This window comes from Mauremys mutica, chromosome 12 (assembly GCF_020497125.1).
Source record: "Mauremys mutica isolate MM-2020 ecotype Southern chromosome 12, ASM2049712v1, whole genome shotgun sequence".
Taxonomy (NCBI): domain Eukaryota; kingdom Metazoa; phylum Chordata; order Testudines; family Geoemydidae; genus Mauremys; species Mauremys mutica.
Genome location: NC_059083.1, coordinates 64,007,412 through 64,022,145, shown reverse-complemented (window position 1 = coordinate 64,022,145; position 14,734 = coordinate 64,007,412). Strand labels below are relative to the sequence as shown.

Here is a 14,734-nt window from a genome sequence, read left to right as displayed (position 1 = left end):
CCCCTACCCAAGGTCTCTGCTGAGCTGGGGTCGGGGAACAGGGGAAGCCTGTCTGTTGTTGCTGCTGGCTCAGGAGTGAGTATTGCCTGGCACTAAAATAAATGTTCAGGCTCCTGAGTGCTCTGCTTAAAGAGACAGCTCATCCCCCAAACCCAAAATATTTCAATAAATGGCTTCCTATTGTTTAACAGTGCGTTTAAAACTGCGATTAATCACGACTATTTTTTTAATCTTGTGATTAATTTTTTTAATCATTTGACTGCCCTATTAAGAATTATAGCTGCATGGGTCATACATCAAAGCATTCAGGAATCATTTCAGGTTGCAAATACAAAAGACTTTGTTTTTATTTGTAATCAAAAAAGGAGTCTTCATCTCAAGAACCTTTAATACTACAATATTATACTAAGAGAGTTTTGAGTTACTCATTTATGGTAAGAGCCTCCCTCAGCTCTCACTTTCCACCAGGTTTTGAAACTTGTGATACATGAATGTACTGTATGTCAGTGATTAAAGATAAACCTTGTAACAATACTTTTGGTCAGTAATATATATAGCACTTTTCATGTTCAAAGTGCTTTCCAAACATTAATCCTCACAAAACTCTCCTGGAGGAGAGGTATGTAGGTATTATCTCCAATTTATATATTGGGAAAATGGATGACTTGCTCAAGGTCACAGAGGGAGGCTGTGTTGGAGCCAGAATTAGAATTCCTGACTCTGTCCTGTTCTCAGATCACTCATCATAATATTTCACGCTTTTCATGTTCAAGGCTCTTAGCATACTTTTTTAAAATGAATCCTTCATGATATCCCTTTGAGGTATGTAAATAATGTTACCCCCATTTTATCAATGGATAAACTGTTGCAGTGTGGTTAAATAGTAATAATAAGTTATTTGCACGTGAATAGCACTGTAAGATGAGGATCTCAAAGCACAAATATTCATGAATTTTGCTACTTAACTCTCCTGGGAGATAGGCGTGATCCTTTTCTTTTGCAAATGAGGAATGTGAGTCTCAGAGAGGTTAAGTGACTTGCTTAAAGTCAAATAGGAAATTAGTGGCGCAGCCAGGCATATAACCTAGATCTCGTAAGTGCAGTCCTGGCCCTTAACCAAAAAACATTTTTCCTCCTCTAAAACCTTGAAAGGTCATTGAGTCCAGCCCCCTGCCTTCACTAGCAGGACCAATTTTTGCCCCATATCCCTAAGTGGCCCCCTCAAGGATTGAACTCACAACCCTGGGTTTAGCAGGCCAATGCTCAAACCACTGGGCTATCCCATCCCCCCCTTATATTGATGGGCAGCAATATAAGACTGTAAGGTAGATGGATTAGATATACACTGAACTTCATTAACAGAGAAGCATTTTTGTTCAGCACATTTCCTTTCTCTTTTACAGCTTCTACTGTACTTGAATGCCTTGATAATTGCAAGCTGTCAGAAAGTAACCAGACGCTTCTTCGTAAACTCGGGGTGAAACTTGTTCAACGACTTGGATTGACATTTCTAAAACCAAAGGTGGCAAAGTGGAGGTTAGTTTAAAAGAAATAGAGCAAACTTACATGCGTTAGTCCTTTAAACAATAGTGTTGGATTTTGCAATTCAGATTTACTTATACAATGGATGAGTAATAAAACTGTACATATTAATTTGATTACAAGATTGTCTAGTTTAAATGTTCAGTTAGATATCCCTCATTTAAGTTACTTGAATACAGTAATTTTTTTTCTTTGTTGCACTTTGAATAACTTTTTGTCAGTCCCTGGAGTTAATGGGTTCCATATTTAACTTAGCAATTATATAGCAAATTTCAGTGTAAATTAAAGTCCTGTGACATACTATATGTAACAAAAAAAGGGCACAAGCATAAACATATTCATATACAGTGGAGAACTTTTCTAACATGTTGCAAAGATGGAAATGTAGTGACCTAATCACCAAGTTTGATTTAGTTCAGTGTAGTATAAAAGTTACACCCATACTGTATTACAGAATTTTTACTCCCTGATCAAATGTAATTCCTATTTGGAAAAAAAAACTATTCATAAACCTACATTATTTAGTTTAACTGTTTAGTCAAATTCTATTGTCACCTTTTCTCTAGTGCCTGGTTTTATTTATTGCCACAGGGCAGACCCTTTTTCAGATTTCTCGCACTGATATTTTAAAATTGCAGGTCCCTTGTCAGCTATTTTTATCATTTTGGATTGTATCTTTCACCTTTGAGAAAGTCCCTAGGCTTAGGAAATTCTTTTTAGTTGTAGAATGTTCCCTCCTGACTGCCAGAAACATCTTCTTGTTTAGCAAGGTGAATACTTTCACTTCATTGTATATTGTGTTTTCTCTAAGTTGCACAAATGGTGGTAGTAGTGGCTTTGAGTAAATTGTCTTTTATGAAGGTTTTTTAGAGTTGAACCATTTCAGTCTCTGCAGTAGTGGAAAACTGTTTATATTTTCAGATTTATTTTAGTCTCTAATATATTTTTTTAATCTTTCAGTTAATCAAATTCCCTTTCTTGTCTTTCCCTTTTACAATCTTAAAAGTTTGCTTTCAATGTTAAGGGTCAAAAATTGCCTGCTCACCGCACCCTTTGAGGTTGATGGGAGCAGGGAATTTGCATGTAAGTGCAGAACTTATCCCTAATTTTTTTCATTTAAAAAATGGACGTGTCAGATGTTGTAGCATTATTTGCTTTGTTTTATGTACATAAATTACAAACCTAGCTCTCATGTGAAGAATAATATCTATAATTGTTGTGTTGTATACGTCTTGAGTGTACAAAAAGTTAAATTGTCAGTCATGTAGTGTGTGTAATCATATTGGCCTTTGATAACTTCATTATTTAATATTACAGTTTAGCTCTTACCATGGCTAATTTCTATCTAATTAACCTTTCATAGTAATAAAATGCAGTGACTAAAATGGAAAAGTTCTAATATACATTTCGACAGTTCATGCCAAATGTGAGAAAAAGGTAAAGATTTTCAAGCACTGTGGAATACAAAACAAGCCGAGTTTTGAAGCTTCAGTTATTTGAGATATTGGAGTATAAAATTTCTCATTTAAAAAAAAAAAAAAGAAAAGTGTGTGTATATGCTTGAATAAGTGAAGTTGCATTACAGCTAAGACCAAGCATGGAAAATTACTGCCCAAAAGAAACTTGTTTCAGAAAGTTGTGAGCAACTGACAAAGATTAGAATTGAATTTGGAATTCAACTTTAACTAAGTACTGAGTCTCTTTAGGTCTTTTATAATAATGATTTGCATTTGTTGAGTGACTTTCCTACCAAAGAAATGTTGATCACTTAGGGAGCAGGGATAGCTCAGTGGTTTGAGCATTGGCCTACTAAACCCAGGGTTGTGAGTTCAATCCTTGAGGAGGCCTCTTAGGGATCTGGGGCAAAAATTGGTCCTGCTAGTGAAGGCAGGGGGCTGGACTCAATGACCTTTCAAGGTCCCTTCCAGTTCTAGGAGATTGGTATATCTCCTATTATTTATTATTATAATAAATGTAAACAGATAGACAAAACTCATATAGGAATCACTTCATTTGCTGCTGAGTTAGGGCTATCTCTGAGGTAGTATCTGGCAGTTGTTTTACAGTGCACATCAGTTTAGTGCAGGAAGTGCAGATAAACACTATGTCCACTTGAGTTGAGATGGGGAATTTGAGGCAGAAAGTAGTCATTCAGCTTGTAATTTTTCCAGGATGCTGGTGTTAACTAACTATCCTGCTCTTGCTATAGGTGACATGGGATCTTAATTTTAATTACTGTTTGTTCTTTCTATGAATCCTACACTTTCAGTGTACAAGGTGGTTTACGGGCAACAAAAAAGACATGGTCCCTTTTTCCAAGAGACTCGTAGTCTAGTTGAGATAAATGTCTGAGTTAAAAAGTAAATGGAGGAGAAAAGGAGAGAAATTATAAGCGCTCAAATTCTCTAGTCTTTGCATGTTCAATTTTTTTCTTTTTTAAAATATACAAATGTATTTAAGCTGGCATGGAAGTGGAAAGAGATGAAGGAGGTTGTATGGCATATAGTTTCATTTCAGGGATTTGGAGAAGTATAGCGAGCTTGACTGATGAAGCTGATGAAGTTGTGAAGGAAAGCAGGACTGGAGGAGTACAGGGTCCAAATGTGGAATAGTATATGCTGAGAGAGAAGCAGGGACTTGAGGAGTAATTAGAATTTGAAGATGGAAAATAATTAGCACATTTAACCTGATACACCTCTACCTAGATATAATGCTGTTCTCGGGAACCAAAAAATCTTACTGTGTTATAGGTGAAACTGTGTTATATCGAACTTGCTTTGATCCGCCGGAGTGCGCAGCCACTACCCCCCCCCCCCCCCAGAGCACTGCTTTAATGCATTATATCAGTATTTGTGTTATATCGGGTCGTGTTATATCGGGGTAGAGGTGTACTGACATCTTGTCCAAAAGATGATACCTTCAGTAGCACAGTACTTCCTGATACTGTGCTGGAGTATTGACTTCTTGTTGTCTAAGCTATGCCTACACTATGAGCTAGGGCTGTGATTCCCAGCTACCATACATGTTCTTAAATTATTGTGGGTGTAAATAGTAGTATAGCTGTGGTAGCATGGGCAGCGGTGACACGGCTTAGCAGTGCTGAATACAAATCCTTCCCAACCTGTGGATATGTATTTAGCAATCAACATTGCTAAGCTTTTCTGCTACTGCCTATGGTACCATGGCTACGCTGCTATTTATACTTGTTCTAGTTCTCACTGAGCTACCACTGGTACATGTATTCAAATTGGGAATCGCACTCCAAGCTCATAGTGTATATAGCCGTAGAAGGAAGGATGCTACCTACTGAATCTCCAGCATATTTTCTGAGGGAATTAGGTGTTCAAGAAGGTTTTTCAAAGTGCATCTGTTTTGCACATGAAATCTGATAGCTCACAGCCTAAGGTGCTGTAAGAACACAAGTGCTATTATATGAACATACATATGGTGTTCTTTGTGTACTAGAACAGTGTTTTTCCACAGTAGATAAAAAATACTACTGTCAACTTGTACTACACTGGGAGCAGGTTTTGAGGATGGCTTATACTGTGTTCCAGGATCAACTTAGTAGGCACAAACTTAACATTTATTTGCAATTTTTTGTTTGTTTCTTGTACAGGTATCAACGTGGTTGCAGATCATTGGCTGCCAATCTGCAGTTTTCTGCCCAGGTTCCAGTTGTGCAGAACCTAGTAATTGCTGCTGATGATGAAGAGGAATATGACATTCCAGGAGAGGTTGAGAATGTTATAGGTGTGTTGGATCCAAATAGAAATATTTTTGTTTAGCCAGCAGGCATTGCAACTGGCAACAAGGAATTATGGTTACACAAACCACTGGTAAAGTAATGGAGAAAATTATAACATGGTGTGTCTGTATATAATTGGACAGGGTTTACCATATTTTGTAAAACTATGTCATGGTTTTCAGCATGTCACTTTTCCCACAAACAAAAATGAAAAACTCCCATGTAGGAAAAAAACAATTTATTTTATTTTGAAACACACTTTTCCAATCTTATCCGCTAACATGATTCAGATCTTTCTGCTTTTGGAGTGGGACAGGATGGATTACATTATTATGATTTTAAAAAAGGTCCAAATTGTGTTAAAATAAAGTTAAAGGTGTGGTAGGTCTGATGATTGAAATTTGAAGCTATGGTAGCACCAATGGGACAGCTTATTGTACCTAGGAATCCTAGCATATGGTGTGTGGTCATAAACTTAGTACTCAGTTCATTGATTGGTATTTTATAAATATCTAGGCATTAACAGCAATAAAGGGCTTACAGCACTGGGCAATGTAACAAGCCAATCAAAATACCAAATTTTGTTTAAAAATATATTTTATTTAAAAAATACCAGTACTTCTGCTTTGAGTATGTGTCAACGTAGATCTCATTTTAGGTGCTTATAAGCCTCTCACACAATTGGAGTCTTTCGAATAGGCATGTCTGAGCCTGTGCATGCTCTCTGTATCACCTTGTGCTCCTGTACAAGGACATAAAAGGTGGGACAGTTATGACTCCCTGTACAAGGCAGCTCAATCACTCCTGGTGTACTCAAAGCCTTTAGGCTTCAAACCTTGCACTTCCTCTGATGGGCTAATCCTGCAAACAGATGAGTATAACACATGCCTGTTCTGCTTGGGTGAGACTTGTATACCAGAAAGATGCCCTAGGATGCTGATCATTTTCTTCTAGGACTTGAAAGTCACAGAATGCTCAACCGAAGCTCCACTTATTGGTGTAGTCAGTGAAGGTTTCTTTGGACTGAAGAAGTCAGGTATTGGAGAAAACAATGTCTGCAAACACCCCCTCCAGCAGACGAGTCACAACCAAGGCTAGCACAGAGAAAATCCTGGAAATGGAAAAAAGGCCTGGTGCCGGTACTGAAATCCAACATGGAGAGAAATCTCTCTGAGCATAAGGGCAGAAACTCTAAATGGAACTCAGTGTCTTCCAATAGAGAGAGATCACATAAAGCCTCTGGGGAAGAACTCACTAAGCCCCTTAGTGAATCCAGGGTTATTGAGAAGGTGCCATCTACTATCATGGCACCCATGAAGTTTACCATGATCCCATCTCCTCTGATCCAGATGACTGCAATCATCTGCATCATCTTAATTGGCAGAATTGCTAATGGTACCAATGTGCATGTCATTGGAGACTCTCGCATGTCGTTCTGAGACTGTCGGAAATTACCCTGGCACCAAGACAACTTCTTGTCACTGGGACATACTTGAGCAGGGAACCCTCTCCGCTGAGGTCAGCAGGTGAGACCATGGACAGATAAGGCAGTTCTCCCTATAAGGCCCTACTGCAATCCCTCTGGAACTGGTATTGGATTGGCAACCATCACACAAGCCAGTTGTACCCTTCTGGAATACCACCATAGTCCTATTGGACTCAGTGGGTGCTACAACCCAGTGACCCCCTCCCTTAGGGGGTCCCCTGGGAAGGAAAATTAGCATTGTATGTTGCTAATGCTGTTGCAAGCATTGCAAGGCGTTTTGGGAAGGGTTAAAGGTGTGAGTGTGGAGTGGAAGATTTTTTTTTGCAGGTTTCGAGAGGCCGAAGGGGGAGGAAGGAAGAAGAGAGTGGGTTAAGGTGACACCTTAGCTTAGTTTGAAGATAAGATGCTGGCTTTAGTTTGAGGTTACTTCACTTGAATAGATTTTATGCAGCTAAGAAGCTTGCAGCTGCACTTGGAGTTTATTTAACCCCAGCCAATTGTAAAAAAAAAAAAAAAAAAAAAGCAAGCTGACCTAGATTGCAGGGGATTGCAAAAAGATAGGGAGATGGTGAAGGCCAGCGAGGGGAAAAACAACTGTTTTACGTCCCTAAAGCCGGTGTGTTTTGGGAATGCTAAGGAGGCCACAGAAAGCCGGTTTGAACTGGTACAAAGAGCACGGGGGATAGAGGTCTCTGAACAAAATTCCCACAAAAGACCCCAGGACTTAAAACCCTCCCGAGAGCTAAAGCAAATCGAAGATCAACAGTGGACCCTGGATGGCCTGTGCACAGGACAGAATTCTCGTCCACCCTTCCTCCCTCTTCTTATGTTACACCCAGGCTTGGCCAGCCTTGGGTTGTGCGTGTATGAGTATGAAAGTGGATTAGGGCATGGACACTAATGCTTTCTTCCTTCCTTTGAGTGACGTGGGGAGCCCCCGCACTCACCGCTGTAATTTTATTAATAAAGCTTTAAAATGTAGACCCTTGATGTGCTCTTTCATCTGCTCCCCTAACAATCCTGTAGCCTCAGCCTAATCACCTAATGCCTCAAGCAAATTAATAACAAAAATCTGCCACATGGGGTCCTCCCTCACGTACTTCCAGGAGCGGATCCCCATTGCATTCCTGGAAGAGGAGGTTGTGTTGCCTGGTGACGTCCCTGGCAAGACTACTGTCACTGGGTCAGGAAAAATGCCAGGAAATACGAGACATGGGACCAGAGGAGCAACACAGTCCTACTTCACCTTCCAAAGATTTGTTGTCCTTGTTACCAGATGAGGTAGTAGCCCCAGTACTGATGCTGAACGATTTTAAGATGTTCCAAGATCTGCCTATGAGACTAAAAGACAATCTAGAAATAGAGATGTCAGTTATCTAAAAAGTTTCTCAGGTTGTTCAGTTACACTGATGACTTCCATGACAAGGGTGGTGATGATGTGAAGGGCCTTGTGGCTTCACATTTCAGGCATTCCCAAGGAGATGCAAGCCATGATAGAAGACCTACCCTTCGAAGGGAAGGAGTTGTTTAGTAAACACACAAAGCTCTGGATTCCTTGAGCTCCAAAGCTACGCCGTGCTCCTTGGGAAACTATACCCAGCCCCCTTACTGAAAACTGTCAACAGTAACCATGGATGATAGAGAGGAACCAGGCATGTCACACATGCTTGATTATCCTTCCAAGAAAAAGTTGAGAAATAGCAGGAGTCTTCCTCCTCTGGCACATGGTCTTTCTCCTTCCTCCACATCACATGAACAAATTTGATGGGACTGTCAGGAACCGCATCAGAACCAGTTCCAAGCATGTAACTTTCGGAAGCTACCTCATCCTATTGTGCTGGGTATGGTCTGCTATACCTTCAGACATACATCATTGTCCATGGCTACCCTATCCAATTTAATTCCTTACTACCCTCCATTCTTTGCCTTCCCTCTTCAGAGGCCCTTCTCATGAGAGTCTACCATAAATAGAAGTGGCCTTGTTGCTTTGGCAAGGAGCCATAGAAGAGCTGCCACCTGAATATATAGGGGAAGAGGCTTCTGCTATTTTCTTACCTGTTCTTCTTCAGAATATTTTTATCCTGGGGAGACTCAACAAATACATAAGCCATCTCAGGTTCAGGATGGTAATGCTTGCCTCCATCACCCCATCTCTTCAAGTTCAGTACTGGTTTGTGGCTCTTGACGTGTGTGGCATGTACCTCCACATAGCCATTCTACCCAACCCAGAGGAAGTACCTAAGATTCACAGTGAGGCCCAACTATTACCAGTATACAAGGTACTGCCATTTAGACTCTCAACGTCACTGAGGGTATGGCTACACTTGAGAGTTGCAGCGTTGGGAGCGCTGGCTGTGGTGGCCACAGTTGCAGCATTTGCAGCGCTGTTGGGAGTGATGCATTATGGGCAGCTATCCCAGCGTTCAAGCGGCAGCAATGTGCTTTTCAAAAGAGGGGGGTAGGGTGGGGTGGAGTGTAGTGTGACAGGGAGCAGAGGAGAGAGAGAGAGTGGATTTTTGGAGCCGACACTGTGAATCGGCTCCCTGCTTTTGCAAAATCAGACACTTTTTCCGACCTCTTAGTGTTAACTGCAAACAGCCTGCAGACCAGATAAGCAGCTGCCGACTCCCTTTCTTGCTGCTGTTTCTCTTCTCAAGCAAAAAGCAAACACTCAACCCCTGTGAATCAGGCAGGCAGGGGGGATATCTCATTTGATTGTTCACAGATTGATCACAGCAAACAGGAGCTGTGTTTGTTTTTTTAGATAAGCAGCTCCCGAGCGGAGTGTTCACAACAAAACAAAGAGAGGCTGCATAACAAAACAAAGGGGTTAAAAGCATTCTGGGATATCTCCTAATACCCTGGAGGCCAATAGCAGCGCTGGTGTGTGGCCACACTTTACGACCAGCACTGGATCACCAGCGCTGCAATGCTTATTCCCCAGGCAGACCCAGGTGTACGGCCAGCGCTGCAGCCAGGGAGTTGCAGCACTGGATGTGCCCTGCAGGTGTGGACACTTACTAATTGCAGCGCTGGAAAGCCTCCACCAGCACTGCAAATCTCAAGTGTAGCCATACCCTCAGATTCTTCATGAAATGGTTTAGAGGTGGTAGCACTATGCTTAAGGAAACAGGGCATCCACGTCTACCTGTACGTAGATGATTGGCTGGTCAGAGGCAGGTTTCCGCAGGAGACAGAGATAGCCCTAGAGTATGTCGTCCTCTTGTTTGTCCAGAGGTCCCTTCTTGTGAACTACAAGAAATCATATCTCTCCCCATCACAGTCAGAAGAGTTAATAGGGACTGTGATAGACTCTCAATTGGCAAAAGCCTGCTATGCATTATTGGGAGTCATCACCCTGGGATAACCCCATTGGCTCTGCACCTTCCATGACAGTAGTATTTTGGGAGATTGCATAGTGGGAGCTGCTTTTAATTATGGTCTGGGTTCTGTAATAGCATAGACAGTATAGGCAAGAGAGGTGTATGGATTCATTGTATTCCCTGAATCATTTGGCCATATTCTTCTCTGGCTAGTGCTGAAGAGGCTATGTCTGTCTGCCTGCCTGCCTGGTGCTAACTGTTGTGTAGGCTCTCTGGCAGGACATTGTAGCCTTCCATCTGAGTGCCTGTCCCTGTCCTGTCCCCCCCCCTTCACCTTTGCCTCAGGGCCTCAGCCAAGATATGCAAAAGCAGACATAGGGTTATGTGTGCACTGCAAGCAGAGGTATGGCTGAAGCGCCTGTAGACATTACCCAAGCTATCTTTGAACTATCTAGCTTGGGTAGCAATACCAGTGACACTGTGGTATCATGGGCTAGCTGATTGAGCTGTACCAGCCTGCCTGGGACCCCATTCTGGGTATGTACTTAAGAGCTAGCCTTTGCTGCCCTGGCTTCACTGGTATTGTTATCCAAGCTAGCTAGATCAAAGCTATCTCGGGATGGCTACACGTGCTGCAGTCGCACCACCTGAGTGCAAAGTAGCTATATCCTTGGTAGCTCTGTAATTTAGCACACAGACTATCTGTTCAGAAAGCACTTATACCACTTCTTTGATTTTTGTGGCTTCAAATTTCATTCTTGTCACAAACACAAGAAGTATGGATACAAATGTTTTGATTTAAATTAAGAGCTGGTTGTGATAATAGGGAAGTGAGTTTTGAACAGTGTAGGAGAATTGCTCTAAAGAACTTGGGGTAATCTGCTTTGTTTAAAATAATATTCTCTACAGAACAATTGCTGATTGGATTGAAAGACAAAGACACCATTGTCAGATGGTCTGCTGCAAAAGGGTAGGTTTCTTCTATTTAATTTAAAACTAATAGATTAACATAACACCTGAATGTTTCCCAGGGCGAAATAATTGCATGTTGTTTTCTCAGTGTTATTAGTTATTTATGATGGTTGTAGCAGAAGTGATGACATGGACCCCATGTGTGCTAGTGTTCTTGGATGGAGGTGGACGTGGGGCAGCGAACTAGGAAATTTCAACTAGGGTTGAGATTGGAATGATGTGAAAGGATTTTACTTGGAGCTTTTTTGCAATAGTGTTTTTTTCCCCAGTTGGCTAGTCCACATTTTCTTCTTTTCCATTTGAAAATCTTATTTCTTTGTTAGGCACGTTATTTTGTAGCTTTTTAGCTTGTAGCCTGACATTTGTGTCCTAGTGTGACACCGTTGAAATAATGCAGTGTCATCTGTAGTTTGAATCCTGTTATCTTAGTGTAAACGTGTATCTTAAATTACTGTAATTTATACAACAAATCACTTTTTTCTTTTTCTTTTTTTTCCCCCAGGATTGGGAGAATAACTGGAAGGCTTCCAAAAGAGTTAGCTGATGATGTGGTTGGGTCTCTGTTGGACTGCTTTAGGTAATGCTATTTTGTATTTATGCAATGGCTTGCATCCTTGTATCTCAATATTCTCCTGTGCTGTGTACATTATTTCACAGCAGCCATGTGGCTGTTTCTGGAGTGGGAGGGCAACATTCAGGCAGGCACCTGGCCCAGAGCACATATGAAACAATAAGGAGAATTTGAATTTTGGCCAAGGGCACGGGCAAACACCTACATGTGTGAAAAGTATTTTTGGAACTTTAATGTTCATGCAAGTTTGGACCCCATTGTTAGGGTCTCATAGAAAGAATAGAACAGAATTTTGGGGTGGTAGGAGGTGATTTGGATTAGTGCACTGATTTTTTCATGACAGATCTGTGTTCAAGTTATGACATGCTATATGTGAAATTGAACTTGGTGGTCTTTCCTATCCTAGTATCTAGTGAATATTTCTTCACACAGCAAATAATGTAGGCATAATTTGCTGTGATTTGCAATGTGACATGTTTCAGGTCAGGGGTGAGGTACCTTGGCAGAGCAGTGTGGGAAAGTTTGAACAGTGTCCTCCTACACTGTTTGTGGCTCTGGCTAGTGCTGATGTATTGTGTTCATGAACACTGAAAAATTGATTCAGAAGTATAAAAAGAAAGATGGAATGTTTTCTTGTACATGTAAGAGCAGAATTGTTGCATATGTGAAAACTAAATTGCTATGAAACCCTTTTCTTCCCATCCAAAGTTGCCTATTGTGTTTAAAATCAGCAGAAAAGCTGAGGAGTACATGTACGTTTGGTTTACAGGTTACTTGTCCTAGAGTTAAACGTTCAGAAGTAATGCTTGGCTTCTTGAGGTGGAAGTGTATGGTCATGATTGTCTTGCTAAAAACTATATCAGCATATTGCATACAGGATCCATACCTACCTTTTGTTACTCAATGTAGGCAACTTTGCAAGCATCTAGTCAGTATTAAATGTTCCTCCTTAGATACGTGTTTTGTTTTTTTTCTTTTGTATGTAGCTTCTAGCATGCCCAGGAACAATTTAAGGAGTGTAGTAACTGTGTGTCAGATGTTGGCTTGCAGATTACCATTTGTAACCTAAATAAAACATATGTAAGAGTTTCCTATAATGGGAGTATTCAAATAAAGAAATGTCTAAGAATGAAACAGCAGTAGTTCAAAATGGGGAGGAGGGGGAGAATAGCTTAGTGGTTTGAGCATTGGCCTGCTAAAACCAGGGTTGTGAGTTCAGTCCTTGAGGGGGCCATTTAGGGATTTGGGGCAAAAATCTATCTGGGGATTGGTCCTGCTTTGAGCAGCAAGTTGGACTAGACGACCTCCTGAGGTCCCTTCCAACCCTAATACTCTGTGATTGTATGAAAGGACAGTATGGAACTTTAGCACATGATAGGAGGGCATACACAGCCAGTTAGTCTGCAACAGGCTGGAACATTGTAGATTTACACCCCAGTTTGCTGCACACTAACTCACCAAATAGACATTCCCTTTGTGTAGCAGGAAACTGAGTCTTATCTGCTTTATTTTTTTAATGTTGGAGTAGATTTGGAAATAGTTTATACTCAGATAATCTCACTCTGGGGACGAAGAACTTGATGTACCTTTTTAAAATCTCTGAGGATACTTAGAGACTGTTAGCAATAATGGTCTCATAGAATGTCAATCAAAATAGGTAGAAAATGTATTTTTGTCTGGCTCAAGAAGAGGGAAACCACATTATATATTACACTTCAGACCAGAGAGTAAGTGACTAAGAAGAATAAAAAAAAAAAAGAGGAGGAACTAATTTAATACATATGATTGATGCTGCTTTTTTCTATGAGAGTCACAAATTCTGTGATTCTTCTCCCCCTTCCCTCCATCAACATTTTTTTTTTTTTAAAACCACCATCATAGTTGATATTCTGTGGGACTTTTTTTTTGGGCCTGTGGAATTAATGTGATACTAAGCATGTGAACCAGTTTCACTTAGAATCACTTAGGTGGCTAAGCAACCACACTGTGTCAACACACACAGAACTAGATCAATGAGATGTTTCATTGCTCCAGGGTTAGAAAGTTTTACCTTCCCTCAAGGTTTTTTTTTTTTTTTTAAAGCTACAAAACGCAACCTCAAAACATTTCAGAAATCAAATTCAGAGAGAGATGGGCTTGGGGTGCAGTGTTACAGCTGCCCGCTATTAATACAATACAAGCAGGGTTAGTTAGTTGGACTTAATTGTATAAATGTATTTTAGTTACTAATTTGCACTTTACTTTGACTTTTTTTCACAATTATTCTCCGATGGCTTCTCCCAAAACACTAGAATAAAAATGCCCTTATTTAGGGTGGTTAACACAATGTTGGAATATTGACTTCAGTCAGCAATGGCAATAATTTTAGCATTCCATGGCTGATCTCATCTGAAATTGGTGTAGAACGGACACATGGCAAACACTTCCTCTGTTTTGTATTGTAGCAAGGAAAGTGCTATGGGGGAGCACCCAGTAAGTATGCATCCATTTTGTGCTGGAGGATATAACTAGACCTTATGCAGAGAGACTAGGACTTGTAAATCAGCACTAGGTAAGGCAAACTGGGTTAGCAAGTAGACCGAACAGAAAATTCTTCAATAAGTCCAACTTCAGGCTTGGTATCTTTAAGTTACTATTTCAGCACAGCCTGTTTGTATGTTTTAGATGTCTGGATGAATTCTAATTAACAACTAGATTTCATAAACTTAAGTGTAAATTGAAATTCATAGAACTATCCAAAGTAATAAGTAGCTTCAGTTGCTTCCTTGGATTCTCCTCCACAGGATTGCCATCTTGGATTTTGTGATGAGCTGGCAATGGTGAATAAATTAAATTGGAGAAACATTTACTTGTATTGAAGAGTAAAGATGAGAGACTCTAGTTTATGTACATAAAGGGTACATCCACACTACCCACCAGATTGGCGGGTACTGATCTATCAGGGATCGATTTATCACGTCTTGTCTAGACACATTAAATCAATCCCCACGCGCTTCCCGTTGACTCCGGAACTCCACTAGGGCGAGAGGCGGAAGCGGAGTTAATGGGGGAGCCGCGGCAGTCGATCCCGTGCCGTGAGGATGGGAGGTAAG

The 14,734-nt window shown here is 40.7% G+C and overlaps 1 protein-coding gene across 7 annotated transcripts in view; it reads left to right on the top strand.

The window, feature by feature from the left end:
• The window catches only part of TBCD (tubulin folding cofactor D), a 266,851-nt gene that overhangs the window by 45,450 nt on the left and 206,667 nt on the right, over window positions 1–14,734 (top strand). For all 7 annotated transcript variants that reach the window (XM_044983298.1, XM_044983304.1, XM_044983301.1 and 4 more), the window contains exons 10-13: window positions 1,404–1,536; window positions 5,162–5,295; window positions 11,009–11,069; window positions 11,574–11,648. In XM_044983298.1, the coding sequence (XP_044839233.1) occupies window positions 1,404–1,536; window positions 5,162–5,295; window positions 11,009–11,069; window positions 11,574–11,648 (403 nt within the window). The remainder of the gene's footprint in view (window positions 1–1,403; window positions 1,537–5,161; window positions 5,296–11,008; window positions 11,070–11,573; window positions 11,649–14,734) is intronic.